The following is an 18,591-nucleotide window of genomic DNA, read 5'->3' on the forward strand; positions in this document are numbered from 1 at the left end:
TTTTTTATAATGTTTTAGTTAATGAGTATAAAATCGAATAATTTAACACTTTAAGCCAGGCATAATTAACGACCGATCAAATTTTGTACTTTTTTTTCTAATAGTGACGCTTCAACCGGAAGTAGTTTTTACGTTAGTCGTAAAAACTTTACGCGCATTAGCCAGCTGGATGGGAGGAAAGAGAGTCGGGCAAAGACAAACATGGTAAGAAATCACTGTTTTTAGTCCTGTGTCGTGACACAAATGTAAACAGTGCTCGCAAACATTAACTTTCACGCTGGGGCGAGTATTACAGTCAAAAAGCATCGCTAACGAGCGAACATTGCCTTTATATAATGAAAATAAACGTAGCTCGCGACGTTAGCATTAGCTAAGAAGCTCACGGTGAGACTAGCCAGCTTGCCTAGTTAGCTAGCTAAGCTTGCTAGCCTTTAAGCCAACTGACAAACAAAATTAGCTAACGTTATGTACACTGGAACAGCGAAAGCTATGTATTGTTGTCCATATGTTTTTAATGACGAACTCGCTTGTTGAATGCTGTCATAAATGTAAAGATATTAGCCAGCCGGTCAACACATAGCAAGTCGGTCTCTGCTGTCAGGTTAGCATGTTATTGCTAGTTCTCTCATTGCTATTAAACCATGGTGTGTTTATGTTGCTAACTACTAGCCTACCCTTTGTGGTTATTGTGAGAAATGTTGCCTGGTAAGAGTTCCCTCCTATATATAACAACAGATAAATGATGTGTTTGATTTTACTATTGCTGTCTTTAACATCAGTCTGTTCGTGTCTCATTACAACAAGTGTTTTATGTGTCTTTGTGCAGAACAAGCTGAAGTCCTCACAGAAGGATAAAGTTCGCCAGTTCATGATTTTCACGCAATCCAATGAGAAGACTGCACTGACCTGTCTGTCACAGAATGACTGGAAACTAGATGTTGCCACTGACAAGTTTTTCCAAAATCCAGAGCTCTATGTTTCAAATCTAAAGGGGGCCTTAGACAAGAAGAAGCTTGATCAGCTGTTCAACAGATATAGAGGTATGGAAAGCCTTTATAATATAGGGGGAAACATTTGCAGCTCATGGTAGTCTTTGTCTCATCAGAGATAAATCAGCTTCTGTCTGAATTGGAGATAACTAAATTTTGATCTGTTTCTTCTAAACCCTCCTTAGGAGAAATGAGGAGCAAAAGAATAAATAGGCACATTTTTTTCTGCTGTGCTCACAGGGTTCTCAGAGGTTTCTCAACTCTGATAACAGATAAAATAAATATACAGAGTGGAGACTTGGATTTGACCACTGAGGCAAATTTCTGAAGTTGTTTACAAGCCAATCAAGTCTTCTTTTGGATCTTACTGTTATCTCAAAAGCTGATTATTTCAGACAAATGAAGATTACTGCAGTGTGAGAGGAAAAAGAGCATGTCAAGATCTTAAGTTAGGATTGTGCTGACACAAGAGGAAGGCTATTCTCACGAGCTAAATTTAAGAAGTAAGATAAAATGGTCATAATCTCATATGATGTTATACTGAACACAGTTAGGCTGGACAAAGAAGAGATCTTATTTTGAATTTTCCTTTCCTCTGGGTACAAATAAAGCACCACAGTAATGGTCAATGTAGTTTTCAGCTTGTTACAGTTTTGATAGACAGCTTAGGAATAAATTACACAGTACAACACTGAAAATATTGAGTAATATTAATCAGGAAAAAAAAGTCAATTTTGCTGTAAAGTAATAATCAATTCACTCTTGATGCTCTCACACTTAGATCCTCACGATGACAACAAGATTGGCATTGATGGGATCCAGCAGTTCTGTGACGACCTGGCTCTGGACCCAACCAGTATAAGTGTCCTCCTCATAGCCTGGAAGTTCAGGGCAGCAACACAGTGCGAGTTTTCAAAACAGGAGTTCATGGACGGCATGGCAGAACAGGGGTGAGGATGTCTTTTCAGATGTACAAACAACCCCCAAACTCCTCCTTTGTTGTCTGTAAAATGGACTTCATCATCAAACTTAAACAGAGCTACTGTATATTCTAGGTACTCATACAGTGTGTCACAGAAATGCCTCTTTTATATGTTTAGACTGTGGAAGATGTCAAATATAAGCCGATTACTTAATATCTGTTTGAAAAAGTTAACGTTATACATACGCATGATTCTTATGAATTGCTTAGTTTTACAACAAAGATGAATATACCCCACAGAAAAGAAAAATCCTGTTTGTCCGGCAAAACCTAACAGTCTGCTTTGTGTGTCCCCAGGTGTGACAGCATAGACAAGCTAAAAGCTCAGCTGCCAAAGATGGAGCAAGAGTTAAAGGACCAAGGGAAATTTAAGGACTTTTACCAGTTTACATTTAATTTTGCAAAGAATCCTGGCCAGAAAGGTTTGGGTAAGAATCTTTTAATGCTCCTCAAATCAACTGTTTGTTTATTGATAGGGTTAAGTTATCGTACCGTGTATGTTTGCTTATCTATGATATTGAAAAAAATGCAACTGGACGTTGAATCTCCCCATTATTTTAATTATTTTCTAGGGAAGACTTTTAACACATACTTCCATCAACAAAATGGTTTCAAGTTTCAATTACAGTAATAAAACGTTTGTTAAACTGACACTAAACCTTCTGTTTTATTTCCTTTAAGGGTCATTGTAATATAAATTCTGTAATACCATGAAACTGTGATATTTTCTGAGGTTATTGTACCGTGAAAATCTCATACCTTTGCAACCCTATTTGTCGAAAGTATATAGACCTATCTCTGGTTGTCTTGCAGATTTAGATATGGCAATTGCATATTGGAATTTAGTACTGGCTGGAAGATTCAAGTTCCTGGACTTGTGGAACCAATTTTTAGTTGTAAGTTGATAATCATACTCAAGATTACTCTGAAAGTATTATTACTTCTTGTTGAGTTCTTCAACTTTGCCCCTCATCTTTTGCAGGAGCACCACAAAAGATCAATTCCTAAGGACACTTGGAACCTCTTACTAGACTTCAGCACAATGATCACGGATGACATGTCAAATTATGATGAGGAAGGTTTGTACAACACTCAGCTGGAAGTGAACCCATTTATCCCTGTGTGCATGCACATGCACTATGACCTGTAATTTTTCCTTCAGTCTATTCAATTAAAGGAACAGTGTGTAGGATTCAACTGAAACTTTTACCGTGTTCCAAGCGTGAGCTCCCGCAGAGGTCTCTTTCTCTCCAGACTAAACACTCTAGGTGATTCAAACCGATATAAACACTTGACAAAGCAGTTTCACGTTACAAATCAGTGTTTCTCTGACATTGTTTAGGTTGTCGTAGATGGGCCGCTAGCCCAGCACTTGCTATCATGAGGTCACCTTTTTCCTCTGGTAACGTAATGTGTGCTAACCCTTCTTTGATCGAGACGTTCAGGTGGTTTTCACTGTGGGCCAAATTATCTGTTGAGATCTCTTCAGCCCCTGGCTCACTGCACAAAAACCCCACTTTACACCCGCAAACGTGGCTTCTGCATGTAATGGGAAAGGTTACAATCTACATTCACACATGGGTCAAATGACTCTGCAGCAGTCACAGGTATTTATCAGCTTCGGCTCCAATTGGCAGTGATGGAAATACCACATCCATGTCAATGTACTAATTTTAGCCTTTACCGATGAGTTGCAGTGAGATGCTACCACAAAATACCACGCGTCTCCGCCCAGGCAATGCTCAAACATCGTTCCAAAGTAGTCGGCACCAAGTTTTAAGAGACTGAATAAGTAAAGAATAAAATGAAGTAATTGCAGAAACACTTTTACTGGCATCCACGCTGCTTCTCTCGTTTTACGTAACTGTTTTCCGGCTTGTCCGTGACGTCGAACGTGACGCACCATTTAAAAAAAAAAAGAAAAGAAAAGAAAAGAAATCAGAAAGGCGTGCTTGTCTGCTGCAGAGCTTTGTAAATGGCGTGCCACACACACTTACAGACTCAGCACAGTGAAGATGTATATTTTATTCTTAATATCTTAAGTACTAGTGTTAACATGGTAGCATGTTGCAAATTTTTATTTCTATTTTTTGTATTTTATTACTTAATATTTACGCACTTCTATTTCATAGTCCTATTCTTACGTCTCATAATTCTCTATTCTTTACATCAGAGCGACTGTAACGAATCATAATGTCTCCTCATGGATCAAAAAAGTATTTCTGATTCTGATAAGTTCAGTGAAGAGGGGTATTTCTTTCCAAAACAAATAGACTTGGTCATTTATACCAGTAAAAACACTGATAAAGCACTTTCACGTTAAAAAAAAAGTTTTTTCTGATGCTGCTCGTCACAGAGGGGCTTCTAACTACAGGTAAAGACAGAGGTGTGAATGTCCCTGTTTAGAGCCAGTGTTTGGTTTTGGTTCTGAGCTACTGTAGAAACATTGTGGTGTAAAATGGCACTCTCCGTGGATGAGCACCTGCTCCCTTTGTAGACATAAATGCTCTTCCTAAGGTAACAAAAACCCAACAATTCTTATTTTCGGGTGATTAAACACTTGCAGAAACATATTATATTCCATTTTTGCCAATGCATCTTCCTAAATGCTACACACTAGACCTTTAAGTGTCTGTACTTTGCTTCACACAGGCTCAGTATGGTTTGACATCATTAGAATATCAAGTTCAGTCCAGTCATCAGTCCTAATTCTTGTCTTCACACATGGTGGATTCAGTTTATGTAATGAGTTGTGTTTGTCCTTTCACCAGGAGCATGGCCTGTCCTCATTGATGACTTTGTGGAGTTTGCACGACCACACATCGGGACCAAAAGCACGGCAGTGTAAGGGCTGCTCTCACTAAAGGAACATCCAACACGTGAGGTTTCTAAAGAACCAGAGAGCGCAGTGATCGGAGGACAAGGGGACCGCACTGAGCTGAGAACTATGTTGCCTTTTCAACCCTCAGGACTGAAATATTTTACACAGCAGAGACTTTATATATGTGTGTGTGTATTTACATATATATATATAAAAAAAGGCATATCTCTTTGTTGGTCAACTTGTGGTGGTTTGGAACTTTTATCTAAAGTATTGGGCTTTTTGTGTGCGCTCAAGCCAACTCGAGAGGAGTCACCATCTTGGCCCCTTGATGTGGTCAGGCTCCGCTCGGAAGCAAGTAGATAGACACACTTTTGAATTGTAATCTAAACACGAGGGTTCGTGAGGGGACGTCATTCTTTAAATATTGAATTTTAATACTTTTGTGTGCATTCCTGATTTTGTTTCTGTTTTATGATGCATTTGTGCGACAAGTCAGTATAAAACATTGATTGTAATTTTTTAAGCATAATGCTGTTTGTTTAAACACAAATGTATAAAGATAAAATAAATGTTTCGCTTTGGTATCTTTAAAGATGCAAGGTCTCTGTGTGAGTTCTTAAATTAGCAGAAGACTGTTTTGAGTCAAATTAGGTGAGATGCTATTAAGATGGATGACATCTTTGTTCCTCTCACTGCAGTGTAAATCCTGTTTTGTTAATGATTTAGTAAAGCTCATGGTTCTATAATGTACTTTCCCCTCAACTGCTACATTTTTTTTCAATTTGGAGAAGTTTGTGTAGCTGAATTTGTAGCTGAATGTAGACATGGGGTCTTGCATACATAAGCAAAGATACCTAATAAGATAATACAAACTGCACATTGTATGAAGGATAAGTCAGAGTCCACTTGGGCATATTTTATAATGTGTGTTTTTAAAAACCTGATAAGGGACTGTGTGGTACTTATGGGGGAGCAGGGGGGTGGTGCAAAACAGAGGAGGCATGTCAAAAATATTTTAGATACTGAAGAGGGACTTTCCATTCATTTGGGTTAGGGGAGGGGCATACAGATTGAAATGGTTGTATTTTATACTTCTTTTACGGCAGATTTTTAAGCAAAACTTGCCCTCTAAACTCAGCTGGCTGGGTTTGGAAGGTATGTTTTCTTTTAAAATGCCAAAATTACACTATTTAACATAACCAGAAACTGTAAAAACAGAAATGACTGTTGGGGTTTCAAATTTCCAACAGTCCTTGGACACCTCCTGTGATAAATGCTTCTGTCAGAAAAAAGCATCAGTAAATCTGAGCGTGAAATAGTGATATTTCATCAAAATGTCGTTATTATAAGTCTCATTTAAAATTTGGCTAAAATTAAACCATTAACACAAACTAACTAGCATGTATGACAAGAGTAAAAAGTTTTAAATATCTAGTAGCTAATTTATGGTGGAGGGATGGTCATGCATTTTCTGTCAGTCACTTAGGAAGGCCAAAGGAAATATATTTGTTGCTCTAGGGAGGGTAAAAATTGAAATAAAACAAAATAAAATAAAATAGTTCTTATTATAAACGATTTTTTTTAATATCCAACATATCTTAACCTCTTTACCGTCTTTTTGTAAAACACATTGTAAAGTTGTTAGTTGTACAAGTTAACAACTTCCGGGGAAGTGACGTCCGCACCACTGTAACCTCGCGCGCCTCCCTGCGGTGGTACCATTTAAGGGCACGCGCGGTTGCTAGGGGCGACTGACAACAGACAGCGGTTGAGATAGTATTTGGCAAACTGGAGAAAGAAACAACTGATATCAGCTGATAATAACGACACTTATTGAACACGTATCACTTTGAATCAGTCTTTTGTGACTTTGCCGGCTCAGTCAAACAGTAAGAGAAAATGGCGGCCGTTATTAATACAGTTTTATCAGAGATCGGCTGGGATGAGCGGTTTGCTATCCCTGAACCTAACGCTGAAAACAAGGCTTTGATTGAAGAGGTGAGTATGGGAGGGTTATATTTAGTTATGACACCACTACGAAGTTAATGTATTTTACTAACTATAACGGAGTAACTGACAGTGTTGTGTATTAATTTAATGTGGTCAAAGTAGTTAGGTGTTTGACATTTTGGCCCAGCGGAAGTTAGAGTCAGTTAGGGACCGTCAAAAATGACTGTACCTTAAACTTAATGAAAAAAGAAAAGTATACAGTTAAAACACCCAGAGAGCTGGACCAACAATGGACAAGTGTTAGGGAGAAGAAAGCATTGAATTGGTCAAAAAAGAAGCCCATTAAGTTTGTATGATTGTTAAAAAAAAATCTAGACGGAGAATCACATAAAAAGTTCCTAAAAATGTAATTGTAGTTTATCAGATGTTTTGTGCTGTTATTATTATAATGCATTAAATATAATATGAAATATCCATAAAATATGTTACTTAGTCAGGGGTCGTAATGATAGAAAAGGGGTCCCTCTAGGAAAAACGTTGGGAACCACTGCTTGAGCAACTGTCTAGCGTTCAGAAATGCATATCTGCTGGATTAGGCACATAGAACACACTACATATACAGTACAGGCCAAAAGTTTGGACACACCTTCTCATTCAATGCGTTTTCTTTATTTTCATGACTATTTACATTGTAGATTCTCACTGAAGGCATCAAAACTATGAATGAACACATGTGGAGTTATGTACTTAACAAAAAAGGTGAAATAACTGAAAACATGTTTTATATTCTAGTTTCTTCAAAATAGCCACCCTTTGCTCTGATTACTGCTTTGCACACTCTTGGCATTCTCTCGATGAGCTTCAAGAGGTAGTCACCTGAAATGGTTTTCCAACAGTCTTGAAGGAGTTCCCAGAGGTGTTTGGGCTTGTCGGATGATGGACGGTTTTCTGAGGGTGTGTCCAATCCAACTCTACTTTCTTTTTAGACTTTGTGAGTCAGTGGGGTCCTGGTTTGTTCTTTTTCACAGGTCTGCATTGCTTACTTTGCCTCTCCACCAGATGTTAATTGAGACAGGTGTTCATGAATGTTTGCAGCCTGTTTGTTATGTGGTTTGTTGTTCTCAATGTCTCTGATCCATACACCAGCTTCACATTAGAATCAAAAATGTGTTAAACACCACCCTAGCCTTACTGATCCTGGTCATTATGTCGGCCTCTTGTAGTTACATGTAATGAAATTACAAAATAAATGTAATTGGAGGCTGATAAGTTACAGTCACTGAGATAAAAAATGTTATTAAATTACAGCTACTAATCAAAGTTGGTGATTACAAAGGGGTTACATCTGAATACAGCCTATTTTGGGGTGGTAAAAAGTTCATATGTAGAATATAAACTGTTGCTTTGCACCTTTTCATTGTGCAGGAATACCTTCATTTAGCATAACCCATTTCTCACATTTTCAGCTTTACTGACCAGTTTAAAACATTTGTTAGAAAAGTAATCAAAGAGTTATCAAGTGTAAGGTGTAATACTTTGATGAAGAAATTAAAATAGTTACATTACTGATTTAATTTGAACAGGGTAACCAGTAATCTGTTACCTATTTAATTTCAAAAGTGACATTCCCAACACCGTGTATATGAGGGAAATGGATGACAAATCTGTTACTGTCAATTCGTTACCCTCCATTTCCACCTCAAGTCAGCTTGGTGGAGTGGGTGGATTCCAAGGTCTAAATCCAGGCAAGAAATAGCATGCATCATTGTTAAGAAAATAACAGATCAAGTGTCTCAGGGACTCAGAATTAATGCAGAAAAACTGGCAGATGTAAGCTTCTAAAAAATGATTACTCAAATTTCTGATGGTCATGTGAGAAACATGACCATCAGAAATTTGAGTAATCATTTTCATTTTATACTGAACGGTGACTAGTGATGTTTGAACTCTGTATTCGTGGTCTTGTGACAGTGGGACACTGTCAAAATCTCTTACTACATCGGCTCACATGAGCTTCATCAACTACTGTTATGTAACGCTCTACACTGCAACCATACTGCAGTTATTATATTGTAAACATCTAGACCAGATGGCTCCGACACCTGGGTTTACAAGTTGTAAAGTTTTATGTCAGCTCACGAGGGTTCCATGTTTACAACTGGTAAATCTGTCTGTGTCCAAAGACAAATGTTTGTATGTCATATATGTCATGCTTTTAACCTGATTGTTTCCTCAACAACAGATTCGTAAAAAAGAGATGGAGTTGGTGCGACTGGACAACAAACTTGAGAGACACAGGGAACAAAAGCAGACATTAACCGAATTCTTTAAGAATGTTAAACAAGAGCTGGACAGTACTGAGGTAGGTGTTTCAGAATACATTGTTTATTCAATATGTGTCAGACAGGTGCGTGTCTCTTCTCTTAATTTCAGTTATAGTCACAGTGTTGTTTTTTTGCACACAGGCTCTGCTTAAAGCAAAGGAAAGAGAAGAAGAGTTTGAGAAACACCTCAACGCCCTCGCAGAGAGGGAGACAGGTCACCTGACACAGGAAGTTGCAAAGATGGAGAGTGACAATCGATCTTTAGCAGAGAGAAAGAACATGCTAGAGGTCTACACAACATTTATACTTCAAACCTAGAAACAAGTCTAGCTGTAAGTGCCAGAATGTGCAACTTAATCTTTGTCCATATCCTCAGAATCATGTCTTCAAGGCCAAACAGAAGCTAGAGGACTTTAGGAACCAGATGGAGTGGGACCAGCAGACCTTGGACGCCTTTTTAGAGGAGTCGGCACGCAAAGATGAGGACACAATGGCCATCATCAAGTATGCCCAGCAAGACGAGCAGAGGATAAAGGTGAGGAGAAAAGGGCTGTATTGAACATATATTCTAAACTGATGTCTACAATTCTGACCCATCCTGAGCTAACAGCTTTATATTCTCTCCCGATACAGTCACTCACTCTGGCTATAGAGAAGAAGACACTGGAGGCCAGTGACAAGCGCAAAGCCCTTGACAAAGAATTGACTGAGACTATATCTACACGGGTAATGTAAAAAAAACACTTCACATTCTCATTGCTGATTTGAAATTTTCAAGGGACAGTTCACCTCATAATCAAAAATACGTTTTTTCCTCTTGCCTGTAGTGCTATCTATCAATATAGATTGTTTTGGTGTGAGTTGCTGAGTGGATATATCAGCCGTAGAGATGTTTGCCTTCTCTCCAATATAATGGAATTAGATGGCACTCAGCTTGTGGTGCTCAAAGCGCCAAAAAATACATTTGAAAAACTCAACTGCAATGTCTCTTTCCAGAAATCATGACCTGGTTACCCAAGATAATCCACAGACCTTGTTGTGAGCAGTTTTATGCAGTAACTATTTTCTTTCTACCGAACTACACCTGCCAACTGTATCACCGAGCAGAAGGAAGAGTGTATCTATTCATGGACTAAAGTCTTGTGCTTGTGACGGCGCAAGATGTAAACATGAGTGCCGTCCTCGTTGGCTGAGCTCTAACATTAGTTAGCTTAGTGGTGCTAGGTGAGCTAGCACTAGATTCATGCTTCATTCATTGCACAGTGATACCAAGCAGCAACCTCCAGGGTTGAAAAATGTAGCCAGTGTGGAAGTGCCAAAACTGCAGTTCCTTGAATGGCCACTTGAGGCTGGCTCCAGAAGTGAATCAATTCTCATAGACCCCCATGTTAAAATGCCCACCTTTTACAGCAGGAATAAACATGTTTACAGCCTGGTACAAGCCTGGCTCCTCCAAAGCTTCACCCTCTTGTCCAGATTTCGTTACGCCTGGCTCCAAAAAAACAAGATAACGACATCCAAAATGCAGAGGCTTCAGAATGGGAGTCCAGAAATCAATGGGTGACATCACGGTAGCTACAGCCATTATTTTATTTAGCCTATGGGTGATACGGCTGGCAGTTGTTGTTCGGTAGAAAGAAAATAGTTCCGACATGAAGCTGCTCAAAACAAGGTCTGTGGATTATCTTGAGCAACCAGGTCATGATTTCTGGAAAGAGACATTGATGTTGAGTTCTTCAAATGTAATTTTGTGGCTCTTTGAGCACCACAAGCTGAGTGCCATCTAGTTCCATTATATTTAAGAGAGGGCAGACATCTCTACAGCTGATATCTCCAACACACAGCAACTCACACCAAAACAATCTAGACTGATAAATAGCACCAAAGGTAAGAGGAAACACATGTAGTTTTGATTATGGGGTGAACTGTCCCTTTAAACCACAAACTGTTGCAGAGAATACACTTTTCTTTTCTTTTCCTCACAGATTGCTTTGGATAAAACGACAGAGAATTTGCAGCAGGCCCACCAGGAGACACAGCAGCTCATCCACCAGTGGGAAAACACCATCAAGCAGATGAAGCAGAGAGATGCTGAGATGCAGCAGTGTGCTCTGGTAAAATCTGCGACCTTGACATGCTGTCTCAACGCTTATAAACCTCTGAACAATAAAAGCTAACAGAACATGAACACACGCTCAACGGCAAACTCGAGTATTTGTATTCCTGTCTTATTTCTCTCATACATCCAGCAACTTGCCCAAGCCAACCAGAACATCAGGGACAGAAACACCAGCATTGCAAAGAGGAAGCACTGGCTGGAAACTCAGAGGAACAACAATAAGGAAACTGAGAGGAACCTAACCATGGCCACCCGACACGCTGTAAAGCTGCGGCAGGATTTGAAGGAGCAGGAGAATAACTGCAGCAGGCTGAAGGATGAGGTCAGCATCTCAAAGCAGCCCAACGTGACTTCTGCCACTATGAAATGTCTGTAATCTATCCTCATTTTGTAAAAGTGATTGATTCTCGTATGTGCTACAGCTGAAAAGTTGCAAAGGCAGACTAGACGGAGCAACCTCCAGTGTGGAGTCTGCGTCGTCCCACATATCCAGGATGAAGAAAGACATCCAGGATAACAATGACAAGTCAATGACATCTGATAACACATCTGTTCGCTGAAGTACCACCCTAGCTTTACTACACAAGCTCTGTCTGTATGTTGTAGACTCATGAGGGCCAAGGCCTACAATGCTGCGCTGGAGGAGAAGCTGAAAGATGTGACTCAGACCGCCCTCAGTGAGGAGGAGAGGGCTGCACAGATGGACCAACTCCTCAAGGATGAGGAACGGGCAATTAAGGTGAGCGGCCTGGAAGAGAGCTGTTGTTGTACACTTTATGACTTTTTTATTTTTAGTTCTTCATCTCAGGACTGTCAGAACACTCTTTGATTATTATTTTTGCTAATAGCTTTTGAACATAATCCAAATATCAACCTCTGTATGCTGGTCTTCCCATGAATTTAAAGCTGTACTGTCGATCTGAAACGGTGACAAAGAGAAGCATGAGGGGCCGTACACATGCTGCGTTTTTTGCACCCTCAAATTCATTGTTTGTTGTTAGCAGTTATCTAACATCAACTCATACCTGTACACCTGCACTGCCTGCATTGTCTATACATACACCCCTGTGTAACCCTGCTTTGGTCTGTACTTTGCTATAGGAGTTGGATGTCCAGCTGCGTGACTACAGGGAAGAGCTTTTTCGTGGTAAAGAACATTTGCAGGCCCTCAAGACAAAGGAGAAGGATTCTATTGCTCTGGTCTCAAGGAGTAAATCCACCATCAACCAACTGGAGAGCCAGCTGAGAAAACAGGAGGAGGAATTAAAAAGACAGCAGATTATCATGATGGAACAGGCACGCTTACCAAAAAACACACACAGATGTGACTTTCTACAAATACACTACCAGCTTTCTCTAGTCTGGTGCTAGACTCTGCATATCAATAAATATATGTTTTCCTTTCCTTGCTTTGTGAAGGACACCCAGATCATCCACCTGGACAAAAAACTGGCACGGCTGCAAGGTGAAGTTCGCACCGATGAAAAGCAAATGTTGAACGTAAAGATCGCTGAGCTGACCAAAACCCTAGAGGAGAAGAAGGAGATGGCCAACAAGCTGACCAGTGCACTCAAGGAGGCTGAGGTCAGTCTGTTTGTTTGTTGTCTCACTGTACACATTTTCACACACCGAACCAGTGAAATAATTCCATCTTGTCTCTCTTTGTCTCGGACAGGATGATATTCGCTATTTGAGGAAAGTGATGGAGAAGTCAGAGGCTCAAAAGAGAGATCTGACCGACAAGGTGGAGGAGCTCATGCTTCTCTGTAACACCAATGAAAAGGAGCTGAAGAGACTCAGGCTCAAGAGACAGGTAACTGACTACCGTCATAGCAGGTATTATGAAATCACTGAGACCCCGTGTTTTGATGATTAAATATGAGTGGTTTAATAAGTTTGATTCAAGGTTATATCTCAGTTTGGAAGGTCACTTTACTTATTGCTGTTATAATTATTTGATTAACAGAAACCTAATTTATGCATAATTTAGCTCATTAAACGTGTAAAATTAGGGAATGGACAATATATACGAGGGTTGACACAGAAACGGGGTGGCATGTTAAATAATTTATTTGCCGCCACAAATAAATTAATGTATGGGAAACCCTGTAAGAGCAGACATAATGTCATGTATCTGAAAATGAGCACCACCTGTACGTAGAACAAAACTATGCACTATGTCGACTTCACATGTTCCTCATCAGGACACCCTGGTGGAGCACAACGTCCTTAAGACAGAGGTCGAGCGTGTGAGGAGTCTGCTGTACAGCAAGGCGGACAGCGTGCTGTCTCTGGAGAAGAGGAGGCTGGAGTTGCAGGAAGCCATGAAGGACAGGGAGGAGGAGGTCAAGGTCTATAAAAAAATGCTAAATCAGCAGCTCAAGATCAGTGAGCAGGACAGACAGAAACTCAGGTAAGGAAAAACCCAAGCTGTGACCCCAAGCCTTTGCTCATTTAGCTCTTGTAGTCATGTTCCATATCAGACTTGCATGATTGTGAGAATCATTTTCCAAAACAAACAACTTTATTTGACCATTGATTCCGTGTCAGCGTCGAACTGAGTGAGAAACTGTCCAAGGTCGACATGATGAAGAAACGCTTCGAGATTGAGATGTTTTCAATGGCAGCCCCTGAGGGGGAAGAGGAGAAATCACAGGCTTACTACATCACAAAGGTAAGAGGTCTTTAAACTCACCATCATGCTATGCAGAGTCTGTTGAAGCTGTTCCTGTGGGGCACTCCAGCTCTTTGAATCACCACTGTGTGCTTTTCATCAGGCTGCACAAGAGAAAGAGGAGCTCAAGCGAAAGGGAGACGATCTGGATGCTAAGATCCGCAAGACGGAGCTGGAAAACAGAGCTCTAGAGAACACCATCCGTTTGTTTGACAGCAGTAACACAGCATTTCGCACATCCCTCAACAAAGTGAATGAATCCAGTACGTATGAACAGGTAGACTCAATCAACCTGAATCACTCTTATCAGGGATCATCAGCAGGAAGTGAAGTATGTTTGTTTGTTATCTTCATGTGTTCACAAAGTAATTCAGACTGTTTTTGTTTCAGGTCCAGAACACCAGGAAAAGCTGAAGCTAGAAGAGCAGTTGAGGGCAGCTGAAGAGACGCTGAAGTATAAAAAGAGACAAGTCCAAGAGCTCCAACAGGACTTACAGGTTATTGTCTATTTATAGAAAATATGAATGGATGTTTGGTTTTATAGGCTAATTAGGCCAGAATGAGGAGTGTCACCATACCTGTGCAAGTGTTGCCTGCTTGTGAATGAGCAGCCACTGCAAAACTCTCAAACAGCTTCTAGTAAGTTACTCAAGACAGGTGTATGTGCTCAGTCCAAAAGCAAAACATAACCCAGCCTGAAATCCAAGAGTGTAGGTTTCATGTCAACATTGGTAGGGACATATATTGAGTTGGGGTTTGGGGTCCTCCCCCATGAAATTGTGAGCATCAAACACCTCATTTTCTGCATTCTGGTGATCATTTCCGCACCCATTTATGGTGGAAATTTCTTTCTGTATGTTAAGGAAAACATAAAAATTCAGGCAACTGGTGTGGTTAAAAATTTAAAAATAGGCTTCTCATGTAGATCTACTTCTCATTTAATGTTATCTCTGCTGAGACAACACACATGTAGGCATAGTTAATTTGTGTCTTTTTGTTTGAGGAGGTAACCTCTTTAAATGTACACGTGTCACCTGTTTACATCAGTGATAAATTAATTCATTTTAATGACTTTATAATGGACTTAAATAGCTCTGCTATACATTTAAGCAAGAAAGTAAAGAATAAAGTTGTATTATAATATAATTTAAATGAATAAATTCGAATAAACTCATAATGTTTTAAGAAAAAAAAAATCTGCCTGCCCTGTACTCTGCTGTGCGTTTGCTAACGGTAGTTTCCCCTTCAGACCGTCTGACAGACACAGAACCTGTTTCAGACGCTCTCTGGATGAGACAAAGTTTAAGCAGCTATATCGGAAGTGGAATACTGAAACTAATGCCCCAACCCAAGAAGTTCAGGTATCTCGGGGTCCTGTTCATGAGTGAGGGTAAACTGGATCGTTAGATGGACAGACGGTTTGACACGGCATCAGCAGTGATGCATGGTCTTGGTGAAGAGGGAACTGAGCAGGAAGGCAAAGCTCTCGATTTAACATCCCAACCCTCAACTATGGTCATCAGCTATGGGTAATGACTGAAAGAATAGGACTGTGGATACACGCAGCAGGAATGAGTTTCCTGTGAGAAGCTCAGATATCCGGAGGGAGCTCGGAGTAGAGCTGCTGCTCCTTCACATTATAGAGGCCAGTTGAGGTGGTTCAGGCATCTGATCAGAATGCCTCCTGGGCCCCTTGCCAGGTCTTCCAAGCTCGTCCAACCGGTAGGAGGCCCCGGGACAGACCCAGAGCATGCTGGAGGCATTATATACCTCATCTGGCCTTGAAACACCTTGGGGTCACCCAGGAGGAGCTGGAAAGCGTTGCTGCAGGGAGGGATGGCTAGAGTCTGGAACCCTGTGACCAGGCCACAAATAAACGGAAAAAAAATGGCTTGGTGATACGTGATTGGCCCATATTGAAAAATATAATACACTGTCTCTTTCTGAATCAATACAAGATGCAAACAAGGTTGTTTAAATATTGGTACCGTCCATATGCAAGCCTACATCCTTGCTGAAAACAGAGCCAAGCGGAGGTGCAGAGGTGTAGTTTTCTCTCAGTCCACTTAAGTTACAATATGCTCAAAGGTTATTGTGGGATTTTTGACCAATGGCAGCAAAATTCAACTGCCTACCCAGCTTTAAGGCCGATCTTAATACTGTACAACATTTAATACTGATGGAAATAATCTTTAGCATTTCCTGTTGTCTGTCAGTATTTACTCTTCTGTATTTTTATTTCCTCGTTCCTTGTAAAAGCGCTCCCTCTCTATTCCTGCCTTTCCTCTTCAGTATTTAGTGGTGTCCCTGTGAGAGTATTGGGTCATCAATGAACTTGCTCAACACCTGACTCTACTTATCTGAGTCATCCAGTGAAGCTGACCTGGCATGAATGTGTGTCTGGGCCGTGCTTTTGTGTGCTCATGTGTGTTTGCCGCTCTCCATTTCCAGGACATGAACAATACCTTGGAGAGTCTGCTGCAAGACGAGCAGGTGGAGAAAGATAAGATACAGAGCAAACAGTCGCTCATTGGTAAACTGAACAAAGAAATCACTTCCCAGCAGGAGAAGGTTGACAGAGCCACAAAGCAGGTTTGATGTCTGCCTGTCCCACTTCTCTCTAAACACAGGGGAGTGGGATCTTTTATTACAAACATCTATTAACAGTCACAATAATCAAACTTAAATCCTGTGTTGTCCTCTCTGTCTGTTAGTGCTCTAAGCTGACCAAAGAGATCCGCTCAGCACAGAACACCAAAACTGAGACATTTGAGGAGAAGGACATTAAGCTGAGGGAGTGGAAAGAATTCAACAAGAGCATCAACAAGATGTTGAACGAGGCCATGGAGGACAAACTCAACCTCAGATCAGTGATTGAGAAATACTTCCTGCAGGTAGAAAACAAGTGACACTGCATCGTTTTTATATTCAGAGGATTAATTAAGCATTGAGTTATGGCTTTTGTTTTTGCTCCCATTTTTCACAGGTTTAAATTAAAGATATAAGACTTTTTTTCCTTCACTCAATAGATATAAATCTCTTAAATTTTGGGCACAAATTTGTTAAATCCATACAGAGGTTACCGCTGATATCAGGATGGCGTCAACACCATTAGTTCTGTCAGCAGTCAGAAGTCAGACTTTGAATCATGGATATGCTCTGAATGTTACATACAGTTCCTTTAACTTTGCTTTTCTTCTGCTGTTTCTCTCAGGCCAATCTGTCTCTTCCGTCTCCGTCTTCCACTCCTGCCAGTGGCCGAAGCTCTAAGAGAAACTCTGTGTGCAGCTCTGCCTCTCTCAGGTCAGATTTGATCCATTCTTCTCCAGAGAAGGCGAGAGTGGAGGTCAGAGGAATAACGAGGGCTTGTTGTCATGAGTTCGAACTATTGGACGGATCATTAAAGTATGCATGAGAACAATAATTAAGTACTGCTCATGTCAGTGTAATAAAACCAGTCAGAAGGGAGAGACTGGTCACACAGGTGTGCTCCACGGTCTGATTGAGAAGAAGATGGAGACTTTATTATGCTGCTCTGCTCCTCTGTATCTTCATGGTGTTGTTCTTCTCTCTGTACTGTAGGTCTCCTGCGTCCTCAGCCAGCAGCAGCCCCAGGGCCTCCGTGTCACCTCACTCCCACGTGCTGAAGACTGTGGAAGTGGGCTTGGATCTGGCCGTGACCTCCCCTCCTCTCACCACCTCCAGACACTCCAGCTCTGTGAGCAGCAGCAGCAGCAGCAGCAGCAGAAAGTTAAAGAACCTGTAGTCATGAAGGATTTATTATCAATCTTTATTTACTGATACGAGAGAAAGAGGATTACAATTACTCACAGATGCACAGAGTAACTGTCTCATCACAGGATGAGATGTGATCAACTCTGAAATGTGGTTTCAAAGCTCTAAAAAGAGCTTTACAATGTGTGATGTCATACTAGAAAGTCTGTTTAGTATTAGTTTAGTTTTAGTTTAGTTTAGTATTACTCTTAAGCCCACTTCAGACCAAAGATTCACGGTGTGCTGGTATCAGACAGTTGGTTGCTGCTGCTGCTCGCTGTATGTGCCTCTGAAGTACAGACAGTTGTTGCATAGGGATGATACATCATCTCATCTAGTTGCATTGGTGTGAACCAGCAGGTTTTTAGAACGTTGCAGGATGGAGCATTGCAGGTAGTTGTTTCAGCTCATCTTGTCACGATTTTTTGGTCTGAACTGGGCTTTAAAGGAAACAATATTCAGAGCATATTTATGATTGGAGTGGGACCAGAGATTGGCCACAGCGGCGTTCTTTCTTTGTGGGTCGGCATGGTGGCACTCACAGGGACTCTCATGCAACTCAACATGCGGGTGCGGCTGGACCATCCACCACAATGACAAACTGAGAAGCTCAGATTACAACACAAACAGAGGTGGACTGACTTCAGGTCAGGACCCCATTACTCCTCTTTGTCTTCACATAGCAAATAATTGTTAGCAGCTATATTAATGTTCTGAATATCACATACAGCTCCTTTAAATTTGTTGTTTGTAGCCTTTGTTCATTTCACTTTTGTAGGTATTATATTTATGAAAAAATTAATGTGGCCTAAAGGAAGACTTGATTATTGGAATTTTCCTTTAATTAAAAAAAGAAAAATAGTTCTTGTTATTTCTTTGCTGTTTTTTTGTCTTAAAAACAACTCAAGACATCTCAATAAAAAGTAGCTGAAAAGTCTGGGAGCACATCAGAATT

The 18,591-nt window shown here is 40.5% G+C and overlaps 2 protein-coding genes across 2 annotated transcripts; both read left to right on the forward strand.

Annotated features, from left to right (window-relative positions):
- Nucleotides 1-104: 104 nt before the first annotated feature.
- On the forward strand, nucleotides 105-5,391 carry dcun1d1 (DCN1, defective in cullin neddylation 1, domain containing 1 (S. cerevisiae)). Its single transcript, XM_033651262.2, has 7 exons — nucleotides 105-204; nucleotides 827-1,040; nucleotides 1,771-1,939; nucleotides 2,269-2,399; nucleotides 2,785-2,867; nucleotides 2,954-3,050; nucleotides 4,743-5,391. Exons 1-7 carry the CDS (start codon nucleotides 202-204, stop codon nucleotides 4,817-4,819), a joined length of 774 nt encoding a protein of 257 aa, XP_033507153.1. The 5' UTR covers nucleotides 105-201; the 3' UTR covers nucleotides 4,820-5,391.
- A 1,141-nt stretch (nucleotides 5,392-6,532) lies between these two features.
- Nucleotides 6,533-18,495, forward strand: ccdc39 (coiled-coil domain 39 molecular ruler complex subunit). The gene is made up of 20 exons (XM_033651531.2): nucleotides 6,533-6,793; nucleotides 8,988-9,107; nucleotides 9,211-9,357; nucleotides 9,446-9,604; nucleotides 9,703-9,795; nucleotides 11,055-11,183; nucleotides 11,319-11,510; nucleotides 11,611-11,714; nucleotides 11,795-11,927; nucleotides 12,290-12,484; nucleotides 12,608-12,772; nucleotides 12,864-13,001; nucleotides 13,393-13,601; nucleotides 13,739-13,862; nucleotides 13,966-14,125; nucleotides 14,253-14,359; nucleotides 16,314-16,454; nucleotides 16,577-16,756; nucleotides 17,077-17,165; nucleotides 17,445-18,495. The coding sequence occupies exons 1-20, from the start codon at nucleotides 6,695-6,697 to the stop codon at nucleotides 17,626-17,628; spliced, it is 2,868 nt and encodes a 955-aa protein (XP_033507422.2). The 5' UTR covers nucleotides 6,533-6,694; the 3' UTR covers nucleotides 17,629-18,495.
- The last annotated feature ends 96 nt before the right edge of the window (nucleotides 18,496-18,591 follow it).

This window comes from Epinephelus lanceolatus, chromosome 12 (assembly GCF_041903045.1).
Source record: "Epinephelus lanceolatus isolate andai-2023 chromosome 12, ASM4190304v1, whole genome shotgun sequence".
Taxonomy (NCBI): domain Eukaryota; kingdom Metazoa; phylum Chordata; class Actinopteri; order Perciformes; family Serranidae; genus Epinephelus; species Epinephelus lanceolatus.